The sequence below is a fragment of the Schistocerca cancellata genome, chromosome 4, assembly GCF_023864275.1.
Source record: "Schistocerca cancellata isolate TAMUIC-IGC-003103 chromosome 4, iqSchCanc2.1, whole genome shotgun sequence".
NCBI classification, from domain to species: Eukaryota; Metazoa; Arthropoda; class Insecta; order Orthoptera; family Acrididae; genus Schistocerca; species Schistocerca cancellata.
The window spans coordinates 276,300,702-276,325,322 of record NC_064629.1 but is presented as its reverse complement, the minus strand read 5'-3'; the positions used below and the strand labels follow the sequence as shown (position 1 = coordinate 276,325,322).

Below are 24,621 nucleotides of genomic sequence, written 5' to 3'. Positions count from 1 at the left end.
TTGATCTTGCTGACTGATTTGTTTACACCCTTCCCAATGAATGTTGTCTTTCTTGCATGCTGTGGATCATTAATAAAACAGTGACATTTGATGCGCACAGATGCAGTTATATCCAAATTTTTATGTTTTAATAATGCAACCACTGGTTTGGTTTACATAAATCAGACTTTCCTGTCTCAGCAACTACTGGGTTAGAAACAACTCAATTTGAAACTGCTTAATATTTCAATGAGTGTTCACAGAAGGCAAGTCTTATTTGATACACACTATTTTGTACAAAATTAGTAAGTTGATCTTTATACTTTTTATTTTATTTTACACATCACGTATAATCAACATTTAGCATTTCTGCAAATGTTTTAGAGTTCAGTTAGACTTTAACCAGCTGTACATTGCAGGTAGAAACTGGCAAAAAAGGATTCCAACAGTACCAGTACATAATATCATTATTAGAAATTTACATACATTTTCACATTTCAGATTGTCACACATCCACATACATACAACCTGATTTCTAAACATTTTTCATACTGGAGTTTCATGGTCAGCCTCTTCTATTCGCCCTAATCTCCAAGCATTTGGGTCAGTTGCTGAAATATAAAAGTTGATTTAACAAATATAGAATGCAACAAGATACAATAATCTTTCAAAAAAGTAAGTATGTATCTGTCATTTAACTGCTGAGATATTGTATATGATTTTGCAAACATTTTAATGGGTAGTTGTTACATACTGGTTAACCAGTTTAGCAATTTAAATTCACAGCAATGTTGTTATGGTACTATTTTTAAATTGCTGTAATTTTATTGACTTGAATTTTCAGTGACAAGGTAAAACTGTAAAACATCTATTATTAATACCCTTTACTATTGATCTGTAAAAGTTTTATTAGTTTTTAACAGCACTCAGAAAATTTTATATTGGGATGCTAATACCTCACTTATTTTGTGGATTATTGTAACATGAACAGGAATCAGTGCAATCACAATTTCATAATAATTACAAAACTAATCAGTTCTTTTCAAAAAGGCAATAGATGCATTTTACATTAGGAAAATAATTCATGTGAGAGTTGAGTACTAATCTCAGCATCCTAAAGTCCCAATTATCTCAGTCTCCTCCTGTTATTTACACACAATTACACAAACCTATTTGTAACAGGAAAACATGAAGTCAATCTGACACCTCATTCAGTGAGATGCATTTCCTTTTATGAAATAAGTTTTCCATTAAAATTTCCATGGACTGAGTTGTAAACTGGTGCATCATGAAACAAACATGAAACTTAGACTGTAGTTTTCAAAATCTGCATTCTCAGTATACTATTTCTATATAAACAAAAAACAAACAGCACTCTTGGTTGAGAAAGAAGTTAGAAATAGGAGTAGATTTTGCTTCATACTTAAGTCATAAGACTTGACAGTAAAAATTTGAGAAACTGTGATAAATTCTGTATGTTTTGTTTTGTAGTAATATATGTTGGGGAACTGAAGTTAAAGCTGAGAAGGATAATTTGGCAAGTTTCTAGTGTGTGTGTGTGTGTGTGTGTGTGTGTGTGTGTGTGTGTGTGTGTGTGTGTGTGTGTGTGTGTGTTTGTAGGGTTAGTTATTTCCCAGAACTGTGATTCATTTAATTTCTTGAAAGTCATTAATTTTTCTGATAAGTAAGTTACCATCTTGTTATACCCCACAGTAAATTTATAACTTAGCAGAGTAACTGATATAACAGAGTGTACACAATAGATGCAAAAATTAGTAACTACCAGTGTCCATATTGTCCATATTGGTCTACATTCTATCCACATTCCCCCTCACAAATAAGCAAAAATTACAGACAGTGTGAAACAACATATTTCTGTGACATGCCACTAATAAAGCCTAAAAAACAGAATAAAAAATAACATAAAAAGACACTCATTCATGATATGAAACATGTGCGGCTATTAAGAATAACAGCATCAAGAAATCTATTTGTGCTCTCTACAGTTTAAAGATTTGGTTAATCTGATTCATTTTAATGATGTTTCATTTGTGATTGTCCATTACTGATAACAGTGATACATTAAGATTATTAAAATTAATTGAATCCCTCAATTTCTCTAGCCCAAAATATGTGAGAAGTCTTGACAAGGAAGCCAAAAAGCTAGAAGACTTCCTAAAACAGCTACAGTTTGTAATTTGTAGAGAACCAAATTTAACCTGAATATACATTCTTGAAATACTGGACTGCCAGGATTTTACAAATGCTGTGAATTAACAGAAACATTAAAAACAAAAAGAAAAATCATGCTGAAACAAGGGCACTGTAAACATCCAATATTGTAAACTTACCACAATAATAGTACCTAATCCTAGGCATACCTAGGCAAAAGAAATACGAATTTTCATATTAAGTATAAATGGCTATTTATAAAATTATATGCAGCATTCACATCTTTTAACTCAAAGCAACAATAAAATATGTTAAATTAATAAATATTTTCAAAATGGCTAAATATCAGAAAGCCGTTGCAGTAACTTTATACAGAAAACACATCACAAAATAAACAGTAAAAAACTGCCAACACTTTGCAGTCACAAAAAACTAACTGGCATAAACTATTTCTCTTCTACACAAATATATACATGTTCTATACAAACCTGATGAAGAACTGATTATTTTTATTTTCAGTACCTATTCTTTTACTCTTTAAGACTCAGGGGTAACACTGTTCCAGGAGGGATCCGAGAGTGGTTTTGGCATGGAGGGAGGGGAGGGAGGGGGAGAGAGAGAGAGAGAGAGAGAGAGAGAGAGAGAGAGAGAGAGAGAGAGTGAGTGGTGGGGAGGAGAGGGAGAGAAGAGGAGGAGAAGGGTGAGGGAATATTATGATTTAACTAATTTGCTCTATGAACATTACAGAGGATGGTGACTGTTACACATGTAATGTATGTTTGTTACTTTCATTGTCTGTTCAGAATTCTACTATTGATGAACACTTCCAAGATAATGTGCACCAGAATGCCTCACATGGATATCCCATTTGTGTTATAGTTTGACAGTATTTATATTATAATGATCATGAACATTTTCTTTTTAGTAAAAAGTACCCTGTGATGGAATTAATACATTACTGGTTTCAGTACCACAAATTGTGAACAGTCTCAAGTCAGAATGTGGTGGTGGTGGTGGTGGTTGTGGTTGTTGTGGGGGTGTCAGCTTAGATCTTAAGGTTATGTCACCATTAAAGCTATTAGATGAAAGATATCAGCATCTATCTGTAGAAAACAAAAATAAGACATTTCAGCTGTTTCATCAACAGTAAGTATAATCCAATTGTAGTCTCCATTTCAAATGGCTTTAGATTCATTTTCCCATTTATTTTTATTCAAAAATCAGTAAGTTTTTAGCTTTGCCATTTGAAAAGATAAAGCCCTGCTATTTGTGTATAAACAATTTTTCAAGATCTCTACTCTCAATATTTTTACAGAGTTCTCACATATAATACAGAAATAATTTAAAAGTTTCACATTTTATATTAAATTTGTAATTTTATGAGTTATGAGGATGTGCTGAAAAGTAATGTCTATGAATTTTTTATTCTGTCCTCAATATCAATTGAAGTATTAAATGTCATGCATATTGATTGGTAAATTTCCAGTTTCACTGATGCAAGTTGCAACCCTTTGGTGCTAGAAGGCTCCGAATTGTTGTATGTAGTGTGGATGTGTGCAATGTAACTATATCAGTCCATGAGAAACAGTATGCTGTAATTAAGTTTTGAATTCAAATAGTTCATTCGCACATGGAGCACCCTCTCATTAAGACACAAGTGCTGTGACATCAGGAAATTAGGGGAAATTGCTTTTCAGTACACACTTGTACATAAGCTGTTTTTTAAACTTTGAAATTATTAATGTACACTCACAAGAAATTAGTAAAAATATTGTAAGTTGAGACCTTGAAAAGTTAATCATTCACAAGAGAAAGATGTGCGCCTTTATTTTTTTCCGTTTATGAGTACAAATAACTGGTAAAAAGAAAGTTATTTTCACTGCAATAATTTTGACCGATATCAATGTCATGATTCTCTAGGCTGACTTCATATCCTAAATTTCAGAGTTCCTTTTTCTTCTTAACCAGCCAGTCAGCAGCATGTGACAGATGAATGAGAATTCTGTAATTTGGGTACCCAGTCAGTTAAAAATGCTTATAGCTAAGGCCAATGACTAGTGATCAGTGTCCATTATCCAATTGTGCATGAAATACAATTTTTTAACACAGTCCAGCATAATTTGGAGGCCTGTCACAATACATTTTCATGTTATGTGACTGTCATGTTCTGACTGGAATCTACTCTTCCAATGAATTTCATAACTGAAAGGAAATACATAAGCTCATTTTGAGGTAATTCCTCAGAACAGTTTGTAGTTAAAAAAAATAAAGGAACAAAGCACAGTCACTTAAATGAATTTCTCATTGGATTTCCTAATCACTGTGTAATATTTATGTGCAAGATTTGCAAGAGTCATTCCAGTCTCAGGAGATATTGCATTGCTATGTACCAGCAGAACTGTATGAAACTAATTAATTTCACTGAGAATACATTTATCTAGAATAAAGAAGACTATGGAGTGTGATACAGACATGAATGGATATTCCCATTTTCTTGTGGCACTGATCTTGCAGAAGGGAAACAGTCCCTTTCAAAAAAAGCAAAAAGCTGCAGAAATCTACTGTATTCTTTTACAAAATTTAAAAATGCAAGGGTATTTTTATAGGTGAGGAAAATGAACAAAATATGAAAAAAAGTCTCACTTATGAATTAGAATCAAAAAATGAAAATTAAACTTCTTCAAACTAATGCTGGAACTACAGAAGTTGATGCTGATTTTCATCACTAGATACCTCTTGTCAAAATCACGTACATTTGTGTTCTGTAAACACACTGAATGAAAACATGTAATGCTAAATATGTTGTCACATCTATATTCTTATGAATTAATATTGGAGTAGAAGTAAGTCATAGGGTAACACGTTTGTGTTCATGCATAACTCAGTCCACTAGAAAAGCAGGAAGATGGCTGTCTCAACCCAGTAAGCAGGCAGAAGATCTTTATCAGGATGTGTATACATTTCCGAACAGCATCACCTTGCACTCCTCCCTTCCCTCCCCCTCCCCCCCAATCCATTCTCACTGAATTACACTTTATGCATCAATCTTTTCCTTTGAGAGAGAGAGAGAGAGAGAGAGAGTGTTTTAAACAGTTTTGATCACTGGGCTACCTCACTTTTTATGTGTATCTTTTGCTCAGCACTTCCTGTGCATGATGAATGTTTATATGTTCTTGTGCCATTATTCCTATATTCAACATAGATAAGAGAACCACTGTTTAAAATAATATTAGGGAAACACCCTTAACATAAATTTAAAAAATTGTGGAACATATTATCAAAAAAATGTTAAAGCGAAATGTGATTACTAGAGAAGAACAAGAAATTCAGTTATGAACTATTCAGAATCAAAGGAAAGAGGAATGGAGAAACTGACAAAGAGAAAAGTGATATACATTAAACAAAACAGTCATTTGTAAACAAGACCAGAAAATTGAGATATAAGAAATTAAGACACCTCTCTCTCTCTCTCTCTCTCCCCCCCTCTCCTCTCCACCACCCCCCCCCCCCGACCCGCAACGCGTGCCCAAAAAAAAAAAAAAAAAAAAAAAAAAAAAAAAAAAAAAAAAAAAAAAAAAAAAACCACACACGTGCACACACACACACACACACACACACACACACACACACACACACACAGAGTGCAAAACATGAAAAGAATTTATGTCAAGGCTGCAGTCAATAAAATAGTTTATTACTGGTAATTGACAAGGCAATCATAGATGTATGATGAGTAGCTTGGCCTAATAAGGAAAAAGATAAAGAAAAAGAAGCTCTTTGTAACTATGACAAATAAACAAGTAAATTAATACATGTAACACTGGTTGCAATGGCTATAATGCACTGATCAACCAGAACATTATGAAAGCTCCTGTAATTTTGGAATAAGTATGCTGATACGTAACAAGCACATTAATGTAAGAGACACAGAGGATACCAAGAAATCATTCAGCTCCAGCTGGAAAAAGTGAAGAAGTCTGTTTGTTATCTGTTAAATTAAGCTACTTCCATAGACATCAGATTGTGAATAAAAAAATGAACAGAAGGAATGATGGCAAGGTAGGATGTAATATCCCACTGCCAATGAGGTAACGCAAAATGGAGCACATACTAGATTTGAGGAAAGAAGGAGAAAATCAACCATACCCTTGACAAAGGAATCATCCTGACATTTCCCATAAATGATGTAGTGAAATCAAAGAAAACTTAAATCTGGGTGTTCTCTGGAATACAAGTTCATTGTCTTACTACTGCACTATCTCAATTGGTAAAATGATAAGAAGCCAATATCAAAGAGTTCAGGGTCATGCCATGTTTGTGTGCTGCCATTCTCAGTTTATATCAGAAGTCGACATATGATGGTGAAACTGTTGTTGTGACAAGATGCTTGATGTTAGTGCCTCACTAAAAATCAAATGCATTGGAGGTTTTTTAATAGTTTTTAAGGAAAAACAGAAAAATCTGTGATGTTCTTGTAGTCTTATCCTTCATATTTCATACATTCCCCTGCCTCTTTCTACACAAAGTGTATTACAACAATTTGCCGCAGTGCTGCACTCCTCTTTTCAAGAAAAATATTGAGGCACATACATAGTTACATTTCTATAAAAAATGTTATAAAAAACATAGATTATCTCATTATTACTGCTGGCTTCTATGATCCCATTAAGACTGATATCTTTTGCTATAAATGTTATATTTTCTAACAGGACAGATGTCCATGCAATAGTGGTTTGAAAAACATGGTGATGACTATTTCAGTGGGCATCCGGCATCCTTAGATAGTTGTATATTGACCCCTTTGATCAGATCTCAGATGTTAGCTAACACTAGCTCAGAGCTCACAGACTGTCACCTCTTACTCTACAAGAACTATATTACCTGTACAGAGACAGTTGGTGCTATCTTTCTGCTATCACATATTGAAGGCTTGCATAATCCCATATACAATTTATTGGGACTCTTTTGTGTGTTCTGGACCAACTAATTGTTGTGTATTCATAATGTTCTGGCTGAGCAACATATGTACATTCACATGCCACTTTATTGGCAAAACCATGCTGCTGGCTGCTAGTGTTTGAGGCATCATTTGGTTTTCAGCAGAGCATCTGTTCTATCATCTATGATTCAGTCAAAATACTGCTACATTTTTATTATGAACTATACAATATTTTTATTCAGCAGCACACAGGTTTCATTGTGTTGACACTTTTTTGCCATGCATTGATCTCTCAGCTTTCACTCGCATCTACAGCTCTACTCCACAAATCACTGATATATGAATGGTAGATGGTACTGTATTGGCCAGAGTATTAAAAGAGATAATAGTCATATTCTTGAAGCCACTATGAGACAAGGCAAAACTTCTTACAGTGAGAATTACTTCATCTGAAGATACCAATGGAATCTGAAGACACAGTATCCATGACAGACACATACCTTTTATTCACATTCAGATATGGAATGGTATTTGAAGTATGGAGAACAGGCACAAGTGGATCTTGTGTGGGCCACAAAAACTGGTTCCACAGTGTGGCACCACCAACCTGGACAGTGGAAGCCATACAAGAAGAATCCAAAATCTTGTTAGGCTCACAGAAAAGAGTTATTCTAGAACTAAGGTGTCACAACAGAAGGTGTCATCTATTCTCAAATATTGCTAGAATAGATGATAACCTTGTGTTGGAATAATCAAGCAAATTAGATAAATTGATCAAATTGTAATTACACAGTGCAGAAGAAAGTGAACAGGAATAATGTCCTTTTGGCTGTACCACAAAGGAAACAGAATGGTCAGCCAACCAGATACCATCCACCATATATTGACCAGCAATCTGGGGAGTCCAGGTGTAGCTCACCCCATTGCATTTAGTAGTAGTTACTTTAGTTGTGAACCTAAAATATTTCTGGGGTCACCGAATATTTCGAAACAACTTATATTTGTTGAAGATGCAAGTAATCATCTATGTGGTGAGTACTCTTAACTATTTCATCTACCAAGACATTGAAGCAACTATATTATTTTTATTAAAGACACACATTTCATTTTAGAGGTATTTAAAAGCCCATGAAAATAAGAGTATAGTATTAAGATGCACATTATGGTTTACAATGAAACTTTTGACAGAGACAGGCAGGTAAATATGAAGGCCAAGGTACTCATCACCATGTCAGTTGTGCCCCATGCAAAAATGGCAAAATCATCACTTGTCCTTTTTATTTACATTCCCCATTTCTTGTTATGTGTTTTGTCAGAAAGCAAAATGAGCATTATACATACTCTCCTCTTTTCAAGTGCTCTCAAATTCCATTTAATAAACTTTAATTTAAAGAAATGAATGAGCAGTAGATATAGTTATGAGCAATGACCATACAGCAAAACACAACTCGTGTCTTTTTAGACTATCAGATGTGAAATACATAGCTTTGGTATCTTCAATGATTCCAGAAATATTTTAGGTCAACTCTTCAGGTTACTCAGCCTGTGTATATGGATTCATCAAATTTGACTGTAGTTAACAATCACAGTCGGCACTGTTGTACTACTTGAATCGCTGTAAAAGATAAAATATTAATTTCTTGCTGATGAAGGAAATACATCATCATCACCATCATTAGCACCTACATATTTCAAACCATACCTCTTGCAGGCACAAATATTTGACTATACAGAATGACTTTTTCACTCAGCCGCAGAGTGTGTGCTAATTTGAAACTTCCTGGCATATTAAAACTGTGTGTCGGACCGAGACTCGAACTCAGGATCTTTGCATTTCGTGGGCAAGTGCTCTACTATCTGGGCCACCCAAGCATGACTCGCACCCCATCCTCACAGCTTTACTTCTGCCAGTAAGGCAAAGGTCCCGAGTTTGAGTCTCGGTCCAGCACACAGTTTTAATCTGCCAGGAAGTTTCATTTGGCTATACGCTCATTGCATTTGATTTAAGAAAATTTCAAAACATAACAAACTAAGTTTTTTATTTTCAACAAATAATGTGGAAAATTAAAGCAATTGAGTGACATACTAATCAAACACTACATTCAAATTCTGGTGCTACAAGACACAAGATATGATGATGACTGTCACTTTGATTCAGGAAATTACAGAATTTACACAGGCAAACCATTGCAACTGGAACTGGGTTTGGGGAAAAAAACATACATTCAGTATTGAACATTAGTTCACCTTCTAAAAGAAGGTCATTACTACCAATCAAATCAGGGAAAATAGCTCATTCATTAATCAATACCTATGCACCAATGAACAGTCATGAGCAGAAACAGCCACATAAAGTGGGAGAATTCTGGGAATTACTGGGAGAAACTACAACTGCTATTCCCCTTCACCATATTAAAATGTTGTTGGGAGACTAACTCAAAAACTGACAAGGAAAAGAAATTCAGAACAACTGTGGGACTGTACTATGCTCATCAAAGGATTAATAAAAATGGAAAGAGACTAATCAACTTTTGTAAAGCCTTTGGACTGAAACTGATGTCAACACATTTGGAGATCTCCATATCTTTATCTTGGAGGAGGAGGAGGAGATTAGTGTTTAATGTCCTCTCAACAATGAGGCCATTAGAGATGGAGCACAAGCTCGATTTAGGGAAGGCTCGGGAAGGAAACTGATAATGCCCTTTCAAAGGAACCATGTATTCAAGCATTTGACTGAAGCGATTTAGAGAAATCATGGAAAACCTAAATCATGATGGCCAGACACGTGTTTGAACCATTGTCCTCCCAAATGCGAGTTTCTTTATCATAGAGAATTTCAAATAGATCATATAGCCATTTCAAAGAGAAATAAATGACAAATTTGAATATAAAAGTAAAATGAGGAGTCATCAATTATGATCACCACCTATCATTAATTGAAGTTAAATTCCAATCAAATAGAACTAAACTGAGAATAAGTAGAAATCCAAGAGATGATCCAGAATTTCTTAAACAAAATTTGAATATCTTCCATGCAAACATCCTCAGCCAAGAACTTTCCAGCTGGTCAGAACTTAAAGATACTCTCCTACAAGCTTCTCAGTGAACTGTTACTACCCCCTCCCCCTTATAAGAAAGCATAAACATAGGTGATGAATTAATAAGTGATGTGACCATGGAGCCAAGAATTAAAAGCCTGGAATACTGAAATTCCCACAAAAATGCACAAAATTTGCATGGATTCACTGCAGTCTAGAAACAGACTTCAAATATCACTCAGTCTGTGAAACACCATTGTGATAAAACCAGACTAGCTGACATAGAACAAAAGTTCAAGAAAAATATTGCATGGTATTGCTATAGATCTATTAGAGAACAAATGTCAGCATATCAGGCACCTAGTCTCTTTTTTAAATGACTAGATGGGACTCTGGAAATGCATCACAAAGAGAATTGTAAACTCTTGGTGAACTACTTTAAAGATCCTTTGAATTGTGACACTCCCACAGTTGAATTCACATTTGTAAAACCAGAGTCTAACAGAGACTCAGAAACACCAATAACAGAAGAATCTGACAAAGCAATACATGAACTTAAAGACAATGAAACTCCAGGGAAGATGGGATGGTAGCATAAATGTGGAAAATAGGTGATAAAAGACTCATGTAGAAAATTTGTGAAGGTCTTACAGATATTTGGCTCAAGGAAATAATCCCTATAAAGGAATGGTAGTGTACCATAATCCACCCATTACACAAGAAATGGGATAAAACTGATATAAATCATTACAAGGATGTTCCATTGCTACCAGATATTTACAAAATTCTTTGAAAATCATATTTAAAAAGCTTGAAGCACAAATGGACCACGTAATTGGTGAATATCAAAAGGGCTGTAGGAAATGTAGATCCTGTGGGAAAAATTCTCAATCTCAAGATGGTTTTTCAAATCTGCAAGGGCAGGCGAACAGTAATTACCCTCGTATAGTTCAAATATGCATATGATTCAATATATAGATGTACACTGTTTAATATAATACAAAAGTTTAAAGTACATAGAGAGACAAGCCAACTGATTAAACAAACATTGACTGATGCCATCTCAAAAGTTAAATTCCAAAGTGAATGTCTGAGCCTTTTGATATAAAAACAGGGGTTGAACAGGGAGACAGGCTGTCCCCCTCGCTGTTCAGTTTTGTACTAGAACGAGTAATTAGATCATGAGAAGAAGTAGGAAAAGGAATAGCCATTGGCAGACTAAGTGATACTAAAAGACACACACAATGTTTGGCTTGCACAGATGATCTAGTGGTCATTTGAAACAGTAGAGAAGAAGTAATTAACTCCCTTGAAAAATTCTGTGGAATAGCAGCTAAAATTCAACTGAAAATTTCTTATGACAAAACCAAATATATGGAAGGTTCTCCAAGACATTTATAGTTAAGACAGCATAAGAAGATCCCTGACTGCTCTAAGCAATGTTGCCAGCTTTCAACTGAGAAATGACAGCTACAGGTGAAAACAGTAGCCATCTACAGAGCTATGAAAACACTGAGGCATTGGCATACAGGCATTTACTAAATTGGGTTACATTACTGGTTGAGGTATACCCATAAATCTGCCACACCAATCCCACTGCAACTGTCAGGAACCAACTTACATTGACTCAACTATAAATGAAAAACCCATGTTTACACAGTTTGGGAAAATACTCCAAATTTTAACACTTAGGAGAAATCATCCAACCCTCTGGATTAAATCCTGAAGTAAACAAAGAGAAAATCATTAAATTACAATAAGTTCAATGAATTGCATAGAATAGGAACAATAAAAAATCAATTGCTCATGATGCAAAATTAAAACATTACATCACAATATTCAAACATGAAGTATTGTATTCATCAGAGACTAATCACTGGCAGTAGATTATTAACAACAGATACAAAAAAGAAGAAAGGAAAATATTAAGGAAAATTTTTGGTCCAGTTTGTGTTGAGGAAACCTGAATGAGATGTAAATCTTATCAGTTATTTCAAAATTTGGAAAAAACTTCAGATGCTTTCAGGAAAAGAAAATTGAAATTTTACTGCTGGATTCTGAGCATGAACAATAATAACCTGACAAAAGGGATTCTGTACCTTGCCCTCTGAATGAAAGTTAAAAGCAACTGGATACTTCAAACTGAAAAAGATTTTCAAGGAAATAGACCTTACAAACAACATTCCACATGACAGAACTGAACTTAATACTTTTATTGACAAGCATCACTTTAAGCTAAAGAAAGTGTTACTTCTAAGAGAATTTGGAGATAAGAACAAAAGAAAAGTCACAGCAAGAAGAAGAGGAGATTTTGGCAGAAGAAGAAGAAGAAGAAGAAGAAGAAGAAGAAGAAGAAAGCAAGCACATAAGTAAAATAAGGTAATCATGGTCAATAGCTGGGCATAATGATGTTAAAAAAATCTCTCTTGGTTTTTTTAATTTTTGTCATTTAGTTTATATTCATTGGGCATAAAAAAGTAGCAACCACTTACAGTAGTGAATTTTTGTTGTAATTTTTAAGGCACACGAGACTCAAATATTTTAGAGCATAATGCACGAGCCCATTCCCCACTTGTATTGTTAGGGTTCAATGTTCAGATGTGCATAAGGACTTTAGACAAAGATTTTCGGAACAGAATGTATTATGGACAGGACAAATAACTTGAGCACAGTAACTTGCTTCACAGGGCTTTCATCTCAGAAGTCATGTGTCACAAAACATTGACTGAGGAGTAGTTTTATCTATTATATTACTAGAGTATACAAACACTGAAACTTTGTATTGGTCATCTGTAAATGAAACTTCTGTATTTGTTATGCAATATAATTAAGAGGCGGCTGATTCTGACTGTGTGTTTCCTTTACAAATGAAGTGAATGTAGTGGTGAAGATAAATTTAATATTTTTGATTCTCACAGTTAACTGTAAACAAAATCCACATATAATAATAAATTTTCATCTAATGATTCTTTCTGCCAGTTTTTCATTGTTTAGATTGCACAGAAATAATAAAGTGTAACTAAGATTGCAGGTCCCTACCTAATCCAAAAAGAAGAGTTTAATCTTTTCCTTTTGTACTTACTGATGAGTTTTAGCCTTATTATGTCATAGTGAATTCAATTTCAGTATTACATGATGCTAGCATACATCAGCTGTGGAACACTAGGCTATCTCTGCATTCATCTGGGAACTGATGAACAGATTTACCTGAGCTGCTCTTTCCTGTGGATATGAATGTTACATATTAGACTGACATGTATACATACTGTGGTATCGACAACATCTTCATCAACTGTACCCAGCATGCCAAGTGCTGCTCACAGTCACATGGGAGATGGAACTTTTGAACCTCCTGCCAGGGTGCTACCTCATGAGCTTGATCTTCCATTGCTTGCTGTCTTAGGTGGAGGTCATCACACATACATGCCACCAGAGGGTGCTAAATTCACATGACTTCACTGCCTGTGACTTTGATCAGCTGGTGCATCTTTCAAATAGTCACTTATGAGCTTCATCCAAGACTCAGTGAAACTTTTGACTACTATCAACCTCAATATGGAAGAGTGCCATGAGGAAATTACATCAATGCAGTATGATGATACTGAGCATTATTACTATTCAGAGACTATCTGAAAGCATCAGCATTAAAGACTTTGTTTTTATCAAGAAACACCACAAAAGCACTTCAAATCTATGTGTATCTAAATTATTAAGTACACACATTGTAAATAAACTTTTTAACATGTTACCTTTTCTTGGGTGTGGAATATATTTTACAGTGTCCTTAATTCATGTGTGCAATGGTAACTTCTGGAGAGGAATCCCTCACAGTAGTTACCGAGTTTCAGAGCCAACAAATCACCTCTTTTCTAACAGCAAGTGGCAGATTGATGGATGCACTACAAACCCAGCAGGTAACAATGACTGAAGGATATAATGCCAGTGATCAGGTGCCACCTCCTCCGTTCCACTCTTTTCATGTGAAATACAAAAAATCAGCAGATTACTAGCTGCAGCTTGAGCAGCATTCTCAAGCATACAACATATTAGGTGAATCACAATGCTCTTTATTTTTTTTATGGGTAGGAGTGCATATTTTTATGTTGTGCAGGAAGTTGTTCCCTCAGTTAGAGCCCCACACCTTACTCTATGAAGACATCATTAGAAAATTGGATGAATATTTTAATGCTCAGATTCATATAGCTGCTGCTCATTTCAATTTTTTTTTCACGCACATCATGATAATAATCAGTATTACAAGGAATAGATTGCTGAACTTGGGGGCATGACTAGGAACTGAAAAATTTAACTGCTTTGGTGGACCCTCATTTCAAGATGAAATGCTTTGCAATGCTTTGAATTCTTGCTAATAACAGAACTGCTAAAGCATCACAACACTGGTCTCAATGATGTGCTTATATAATGAAGCCAAGTATGGGTAACACTTTGCTGGACTTGACTTTCATATGGCTGTTGTTGCAATGCTGACTGTTGATAGCTCACGGTGGTCCTAGTTTCACATGGCTTGTGACAACTGCCACCACAGGCACTAGCATGAACACAGCTTGAGGTGCTCAGCCACCTTCTCAGCTAATTCAAAACTTCTGAAGTCTTTTGTGAAATGTTATGTAATGTGTGACTGAAAAAACTGATTTCTCCACCATGCAGAATGCTGACACTGCCATAAATCAGGACACACACAGCAAGTAGGCATGCAAAAGGAATGCAAATTAAATTCTGCTCCACAAAAATTTCAACTTAAGAAAAAGTGTGTCTGATTCTGAATCTGTACCAACTCCTCTTGGCAATGCACACAGGAACAGTGGACAAAAGTGATGGAATCACACAATGAAATCCACAGTGCGAAACCTGGCTCATTCTGACCAACTCTCCTCTAATACATATACAGCTTAACTCTTCATCAATCACAATCGGATAAAGACAAGCTTCTGGAAGTCAGCAGTTAGACACATTTAGAGAACAAACCACAAACTGTTCTAATATTTGGGATATGCCATTGATGCTCACAGCACTCATCCCTTGACTAAGCATTTAGACAACACAAGGACCTTACCTTCTCCTACAAACGTATGAGAAACCCAAGCTGTTCTTGCCAGACTGACATATTACATCAAATACGTTCCAAATGCTGCACAAATTGTCACTCCTTGGCATTGCCAGTGGTGTCCAAATGTTCTCTTTAACCAGATAGGATAATGCAAATGATCTTTTCATTAACTGAAACATACATTTCCAGTTGCCCATATTGTATGCATTTCGATCTGCAAAAACCAGTAGGGCTAGCAGTTGATGCATCACCACATGGAATAGGGACAGTTTTATCTCACAAGATTGGCAACGTGGAACTCCCAGACAAGATTGGTAACATTGAATGCCCAGTAGCATTAGTGTCTAAAATGTGGAGCAAGTCATGTGTCAACTACAGATAGCTGGAAAAGGTAGCTTTAGTCATAATTTACAGTGCTACAAAATTTCATCAGTAACTATATGATAGAAAATTTTTTGTTCTGACTGATCACAAGCTGCTGACTGCTGTTTTTCATCTAGTGAAAGATGCAACATTGGCCACTACTTCCATCCAATTATCAATATGAAATTCTTTATCACCCTATATGGCACAGCATGCAAACACAGATACTCTAACTTTTTTCTCTATAGGAAATGCTCTGGATTTTGACACATCAGATGTTTCTTGTTGTCAAATCAGTCATTCTGGTTTGCAAGCACTGCTTTCCCCACTGATGCTTCATACGTTACACAGGCAACTGAACACAATCAGTCACTATGACTGCTCAAGACTACATTCAGGTGGGTTGGCCTCATAATCTGAAATCAATCTCAGAGGCAGTAGTTCACAAATACCATGCACAGTGGAACAACCTTTCTCTTCAGAATGGAGTAATTCTAATGCATTCTTGTAATGAACAATTGATTCCCATATCTCTGCAACAACATATGTTGAAACTTTACATGGAGGACATTGGTGAACTGTTAGAACAAAGCCACTAATGCACACTAACATTGTTCATGGCTTGGACTTGATAAACAAGCTGAAAACATGACCACCCACTCTCGTGGATGCATGGATAACCAGGCAACATCACACCAAGAAATTTTCCATTGGTCTCGACCTGTTGGTCCTTGGCAATGCATTCATACCATTTTTAGTTGACCCTCTCTGGATCACAAGATGGCTCATTGTCATTGATACACACACAAAAGACCGAGCAAGGTGGTGCAGTGGTTAGCACACTGGACTCACATTCAGGAGGACAATTGTTCAATCCCATGTCTGGCCATCCTGATTTAGGTTTTCCCCAGTTACCCTAAATTGCTTCAAATGCCAGGATGATTCCTTTGAAAGGGCACAGCGACATCCTTCCCTAATCTGATGAGACCGATGACCTAGCAGTTTGGTCTCCTCCCCCCAAATCAACCCCTCCCCCTCCCCCTCCCCCTCCCCCTCCCCCCTCCCCCCTCCCCCTCCCGCAATCTGTCTGTCTATCATACAAAAAATATTCTTTTTACCCTAAGGAAGACATGTCAAGTCACAGACAGGCACAATAAAAGACACTCCACACACACACACACACACACACACACACACACACACACACACACACACACACACACACACACACACACAAAAAAGCAGCATCTCGGGCCAGAATGCAACTATCACATGGGATGCAAGCACCAATTTGGAAGGGCCAGGGAAGGGATAATGGTGTATGCTGTTTGGTGGAGTGTGCAGGGACTATGCTGCCAACAGGTGCAGCATCAGGAGGTTATGAGGCAGGGAGGTGGGGGGGGGGGGGGGGGGGGGGAAAGAAGCAAGGAAGGAGAGGAGCAGGGAAAATCAGGTGGATGCACTGGGAGAGGGCTGCAAATAAACAGGCTGGGAAATGAGAATGGAAAGGAGATGACAGGACAGAGTGGGTGGAAGCTGTTGGACGGAGGGTGTGGGAACAGTATGTTACTGTTGGTTGAGGCCGAAATAACTGTGGGAGTGGAGAATCTGTTGTAAGAATAACTTCCATCAACGCAGTTCACAAAAGCTGGTGGTGAAGGGCCCCATTGCAGGCCAGGCCATCCATGAAAGCAGCCATGTCACTTACCAGCTCTGTTGCAATCACTGCACAGCTTTTTATACTGTTATGACTACAAACCAACTGTCCAGCAGGATAAATGACCACTGCCAAACTGTGACCAAGAGCAAAGTAGACCATCCTGTGGCCCAACATGCAGCTGAATGTAACAACTTGATTTCAATGGTTGCTCCACTACCCAAGCCATCTGGATCCTTCCCTCCACCACTAGCTTTTGTGAACTGTGCAGATAGGACTTACCCTTACAACACATTCTTTGCTCTTGTAATTAATCTGGCCTCAACCTACAGTAACATACTGTCCCCACACCCTCCACCCAACAGTTTCCACCCCCTATGTCCTGTTAGCTCCTCCCAATTCTCATCTCCCAACCTGTTAATTTGCAGGCCTCTGCCAATGCATCCATTCATCTTTCCATGCCCCTCTCTTTTTTTGCTTCTTTTTTTCCCCTCCCTCCCCCACAACCTCCTGATGTTGTACCTTTTGGCAGCATAGTCCCTGCACTTTCCACCAGGCAGCATTTCTCTCTCTCTCTCTCTCTCTCTCTCTCTCCCCCCACCTATACACCACTATCCCTTCTCCTTCCCTGGCCCCTCCAGATTGGTGCTTGCATCCCACATGATAGTTGCATTCTGCTGGAGTTGGCGGTCAGACATATGTGCACGACACATGCTTGCTTGTGTGTGTGTGTGTGTGTTTGTTTGTTTTACTGACAATGGCTGTGGCTGAAAGTTTTATGTGAGTGTCTTTTAATTGTGTCTGTCTGCAACTTGACATGCCTTCTTTATGGTAAGTAGCAGTCTTTCTTTTCGTACATTGCAAATATTCCTACCTGGAGTTTCCATTGTTTGAAAATACTATTTTGTCATTCCATTGCATTCAACTACTAGCTCTATCACTATCAAATCACTCTTTTTTGCCTTTTGTTTAAAAGGGTTTGCCACAAATAATTGTTTTGGACAATGGACTGTAGTTTTCTTTATCAGAATTTCAACAATTTTGCTAAAAAAAATGGAATTCAACATACCCGAATGACAACATTCTCTCTTCAATTGAACAGTGAAGCTGAGCATTTTGTTTACACTTCCAAGGCTTAGATGTAAGAAATTTGTGCTTCACATATGAGGGAAAAATGATTTGTTGTTTCTGAGCAGCTATCGCACTATTTTGTTCACGATACTTCACCACCATAACTCTTACATGATTATTTCCACCACATACTGCTGTATCTCTTTTACCCTCACCACTCTGCTTCTGATGCTTCTTTTGCAACAAAGTTCCACATGAAGAAAAAACTTTTCTCTCTTGTCTCTAACAAGCCTTGCAACTGTGAATCCAGCACTGTCCCTTAGGCACCTGCTCATGTGTAATGGACCATTCACTGCACATTGGGCACCCATTAATGCCAGCAAAACCAACTTAGTTTCCATGATTATAATGATCCTGCTGTTGAATTTCAGTTTTCAGAGATGCTGTCTGCAACAATGCATGCTGACCCTGGGGAGCACTTGTGGTTGTCCGATGCCCGGGTGCATGAATCTTCTGATGACTCTGGCATAGAGGTCGACCCCAGCCCACCTACAGAGCCACTGCTGCCTCCACAGCCATTGCCACCTCCACAGCCATTGCCACCTCTGCAGCCACTGCCATCTCTGCAGCGGCTGACACATCCACACCTGCTGCCAGATCCATCATCATTCATAGGGACAGAAGTCACAAACGTCACACCTGCACCAGTTGTACAGCCTCGTGCATCCTCTGCAGTGCCAATGCTACACCCACTCGTGAAACTGAATGGATGTCCTACCTTCAGTTTTTCAGCATACATTCCAAGTGGTAGACAGGACAAATCTCAGGACATGGTCTGATTGGCACATTTGGCATTATGCCTCAACCAAACCCATTCGCAATGCCAGAGCACAGACTTCAACCTCGTTGCTGTCTGCACACACACTATGTGATGACAGTGTGCAATTTTATTTGTGTGTGTGTGTGTGTGTGTGTGTGTGTGTGTGTGTGTGTGTGTGTGAGGGGAGGAATGTGTTATTGACAGCACCTTTGTCAACAACCTGGCATGCCACACACCACTCACAGCTACATGGGAGATGGCACTTTTAAACATCCTGCCAGAATGCCACTGGGTGAGCTAGTTCTTGAATCGCTTGCTGTTTCTGATGGAGGGCACCATGCTTAATTTATGTGACATCACTGCCTGTGACTCTAACTGCCTGGCATGTATTTTTAAGCAGATGCTTTCAGAGCTCACTGAAACTATGAACTTGTATCAACCTAAATACCAAGACTGCAGTGAGGAAATTATACCGAAGCAACATGATGCTACTAAGCATTACTGCTATTCAAAGACAATCTAAATGTATCAGCATTCAAGATTATTTGTTTCTATTAAGAATCATTGTATATAACTCAGCACTAGAGGAGGACCTTACAGCTCTTCAAAGTTATGTATATCTGAATTATTAAGTGTATATATTATAAATGAACTTTGTGTGTTAATAATTATGGAAGGTTAGTTTGCTACTCACCATACAGATGACATAATGAGGTGCAGACAGACACAATGGGCAGACTGTTACACACCTACTCCAGATTGCTGCTTTCATTCAATCCGACAGTTACAGTGTGCCCGGAGCAGCCAGAGATAGTACTCATGTGTGCACGAGGTGTGTGTGCCGTGTGAATGTGTGTGTGTGTGTTTTCATTTCTTTTCTGAAGAAGGCTTTGGCCAAACCTCAGTGTATAACATTCCTTTTGTTGTGCCAGTCTTCTCATTGTCTCTGTCTGCAAGTCAATGTGTCATGTTAATGGTGAGGAGCAATCTATCCTTTTCGTAATTTTTCATATTACAAACTGCTCTTACCATTGTTTTATTAATGTGTCACCTTTTTGTAGATACCTGACTGTATTTATTGGTCATCTCTGCAACCAACTTACAGAAAAGCAATTCCCTCTACTATAACTGTTTAAGAAGTGCTAACAGTCTTTGAAACACTTAAGTTACTGAAGGTTTGCAACCACCAATTTTGTACAACTAGATTTTAGTACTTTCATTGCCTAGATGTATTTTTTGACTCCTGTGCAAGTATCATCTGCCTCTGAAGAATAATGACAACATATGTACACTAATAGCTGAAACTTTTGTTTTTTGGATTTCCTCACTACTGATAAAATTTACTTACAGTGATTACAAACATATTGTAAATGATTAGGCTTAAGTTTATGCCACATCATAAAAGCACAAACAGCCTTTTTTGTGCCATCATTTTGCACAAAGACAAAAAGAATGCTGCCAAATCATATGAAGAGCCACCACCACCGCTGCCGCTGCCGCCATAACAACAACAACAGTAATAACAACAATAACAACAACAACTAAACACCATTACTATCAACAAGTGATAAAAGGGATTTCCTTCTGGCAGAATAGCAAAACTTCCTTTGCACTCATTCTCTGAAAAACATATGCTTCCAATAAAATAAACTAAAATATGTACTCCAGACCATACAGTCAAGCAGATGTGCGTGCAACCAATAATGAATCTTATCACGAAATTATTACATAAAAGAAATACAAACAACAGCTCACTTGATGAGTGTAACAATAACTCAAGTAGTTTCACCATTAAGATTCTCACTATAAACTGTATACAGCTTCAGTGAATATGTCTATTGGTTTATTAATTTTCATTTTTATGTACAATTTTGTTTCTTCAAAAATTTTCTTCACCTTGCTGTCAAACTAAATCTAATGATATTTCTTGTTTGCACATGTTCCACTTCTAAAATGATTTAAGTTCTGTGGCATAAGCCACTTATGAGTCATACACTTAATAAAATTTATTGCTTAGTTCTTCCTCTGCTCAGCTTTCTTGTTTCATCACATGTTGTCCATCACATTTTGGAAGTGTATGAGGAATTATTAAAACTGGCAAGGTTCACCTTTCAGCTTGACTTTCTTCTTCTCCCTTCACAGCATACTGACACTCATAATCCTGTCAATTAATATTAAATATCTTTTGTGTTATGCCTTAACACTACTGTTCCTATGAAATAGTTACTGTAAGTGTTATTCACATCCATTAAAGGTCAGAGGACAAAGTGGATACACTTCGCATAAAGGCCCTTTGTTCCATAGTTAGATGCACAATAAATGAAATGCCTTAGTTACCATGGGAAAATCAGGATCCAAAGAATATTTCTTGTGGGTTTAGTTTAGAGAAAAGTGACCAGACAGCTTGGTCAGTAACAGCACTGCCCATGACAATGATAGAGTTTAAGTCCTGATGTAACACAAGGTTTTAATCTGACACACAGTTTCAATATAGTGTACACATTACTGATTAGATAAAGATTAAAGCAAATAAATTGGGAAGCTGTGGGAGCAATGAGTGAACATAATGTTCAATGACACACAGTGGTTCTAGTTTATCAATACACTTTATGTGCAACCACTTTCTTTTGAATTTTTAGAAACTGCAACTGTGTGTCACTAAACACCACATAAATATAACACATTCAGATTTGTACTGTATGATCAGTTATTTTTATTTGTATGATCAATTGCTATTATAGCCCTTTTTCTTCATCTATCACTTCCAGTCCTAGCAGGTGCCATTACTACACTATTAACTGAGCAAAACTTAGATACGCCATTCTTCAGTCCTGTAGAGGAAGTGATCCTATTTTCTATCAACACTTATCCGGTTCTTTGGTCAACCAAAATCTAAAATTTAATTTTACCAGGATTTCGTATTATATCACACATTGTATGTGAAAAAAGTGGATAAACAGAATCATTTGGGACAACTCTGTATGACCATTGGAGAATGATTGTCAAGAAATACAAAATGACTTGGACAGGTTTTCCATTTGATGTGATGAATGACAGCTGTCTTTAAATGTGGATAATTGCAACATAATTCTCATAAAAAAGAGGCAGAAGGATGTAATAATCTATTACAAGATTAGTGTTAAACATCTGGAGCCCATCACATTGTTTAAATATTTAAGGGCAATACCAAAGAGTAAAATAAAATGAGACAACCTATAAAAATCAGTAGATGGGAAGTCAAATGGAATACTTAAATTTGTTGGAAGGCCTTTGGCAAAGTGCAATACTGTAAAGAAAACCTGAAATAAATTCTAGGCCACTTCTCCGGCAGTGGGGTCCTTATCACGTAGTCATGACAGCAGGTACTGAATCAATTCAGATACATGCTGCTATGGTCATAAAAGGTCAGTAAAGTCCATATGAAACTGTAACAGACATACTCAGAGAACTGAAGTTGTATTTTCAGAAGAAGGGCAGCACATACAAGTGTTTTATACAGAATCCTTTTTGTAGGAAAACTGCAGTTTATGAATGCTCTGCCAATGGAATTTTATTCTAATATTACACAGAAGTTCAAAATCTGTCAGCTAAAATAGTCAACAATTTTCCACATGAGCTAAGTGTTACCGCCATATTTGAAAATAAATTATACACAGTTAAACATAACATTATAAGATCAGTATGGTACAAATGCAAGAAGGCAATGCACACTGGTGAGTCCTCATATTGGTGCAATGAGTCAGGTGGCACAGTGGTTAACACATTGGATTCTCATTCAGAAGGGTGGTGGTTTGAGTTCCTGTACAGCTTGGATTCTCTAAGGTTTCCCTCAGTCAGTTAACACAAATGCCATGAAACTTCCTCTGAAATGGATACAGTTGATCTTCTATGTGCTTCCCCATTCTTAAGAAATGCACCATCTCTAATAATATCATTAATGAGAGGTTAAACTCTAATCTTTCTTAAAGAAGAAGTTGAAGGACAAAATTGCTTCCCTTCATGAGGAAAAATGTGTAGTACTGCTGACAACACACACCAAAAGTCAAAGCGAAACAATTTCTTACTGTTTTAAGTGTCTGTTAGCCTTCTGCATGCAATTACTGGCCAGAAGGTCTGTCTCTTAACTTATTAGTTTTCTCAGTTAAATTTTCCTTTAATGCCATTATATTATACCTCTAGATGTGAATTACTCCCTTGAAACAAGGTTTCCTGCTCCAGGAAGGAGATACTGTATAATCTCACCCACACAATACTATATGTGAAAGCTAAGTTGACACTCGCTGTGGTGACTGGTGAAGTGACCATAAAGGCATTTCCCATTTTCAGTCTGTCCCATCAGCCACCATGCCAAATACCAACTTGGCTTGCATGTACAGTACTCACAACTGCACTGCTGCTTAAAGGCAAGAATTTTGGCGTTTACTTTTATTTTTAGAACTGCTAACCCTTTAACTGCTCTGAACGTGTTAACGTGCGCACTTTTGTTCCTGTCCCTGTCTGCTCTGAACGTGTTAACGTGTGCACTTTTGTTCCTGTCCCTGTCTGCTCCGAACGTATCTATGCACACCATTAATCCTTCTACCTGGTACTCTGAACATGTCTATGCGTAGACACATTCTATGCATAGACACGTTCAGAGTACCAGAACATGTCTACGCATAGACACGTTCAGAGTACCTGGTAGAAGGACTGGTGGCACACATAAACATGTTCAGAGCACACAGGGACAGGTACAAATTTGCACACGTTAACACGTCCAGAGCAGTTAAAGGGTTAACTGAAGAGATGGACACCTTAAATCAGGGAAAGTGTTGAGACCATTTTTGAAACAATATATTGAGTAACAAGTTTATTTGCATGGCCATCATCCATAGCAAGCAAAGGTAAAATAAAAACCACTGTTTCTACATTGCAGCAAATGAAGGTGGTTTTTATTTACAAAATGTGTATAGTGATTGTGTGATAGTAAAGTGTGTTACCCTCACTCTAAAATTACCATCACTTTAAAGTATCTTATATCCTTTATCCAATATCATTTCACAGAGACAGTTTAGTAAACCAGAAGTATGTCTGTCAGTTTTGTATTGTGCAATAATTTTTATTAATAAATTAGTTATGTAAGCTGTCAGGTGAGAAAGTTATGTTACAATATTGAAATATTCAATAGTTAACTTGAACTGCACAATTTTCCATGCTCAGTGTAAATTAACTTATTTAAACAAGTGATTTCATTTCTATTTGAATAACTTCATAAATTTTGTTGCAGAAGTATGTAGAGTTACCTGTCTTGCTCACACCATTGTTGTGCTGATGTGAAGTGATATTATTTCCAGGACAGTTTCAGTAATGCATTCAAATATAAACCCTAAAAGCTGTTTTCAAAATTTGTCCCTCCAGGACTGGTAGCTGACTTTTTAGACAATATGATCCATTTTCAGTGGAAAATACTGAGTTATCAAAATGATAACTAAGTCAAGAAGTGAAAAGCTAGTGATAAAGTAATTCTTTCTTTGC

General features: G+C 36.9%; 1 protein-coding gene across 1 annotated transcript in view; it reads right to left on the bottom strand.

Moving 5' to 3' along the window:
* Positions 1-289: 289 nt before the first annotated feature.
* LOC126184104 (popeye domain-containing 2) overlaps positions 290-24,621 on the bottom strand; it is a 174,740-nt gene continuing 150,408 nt past the window's right edge. The window contains exons 6-7 of the mRNA XM_049926467.1: positions 2,331-2,360; positions 290-590 (exon numbers count right to left, since the gene is read on the bottom strand). Of these exons, the coding sequence (XP_049782424.1) occupies positions 526-590; positions 2,331-2,360 (95 nt within the window). The 3' untranslated portion in view covers positions 290-525. The remainder of the gene's footprint in view (positions 591-2,330; positions 2,361-24,621) is intronic.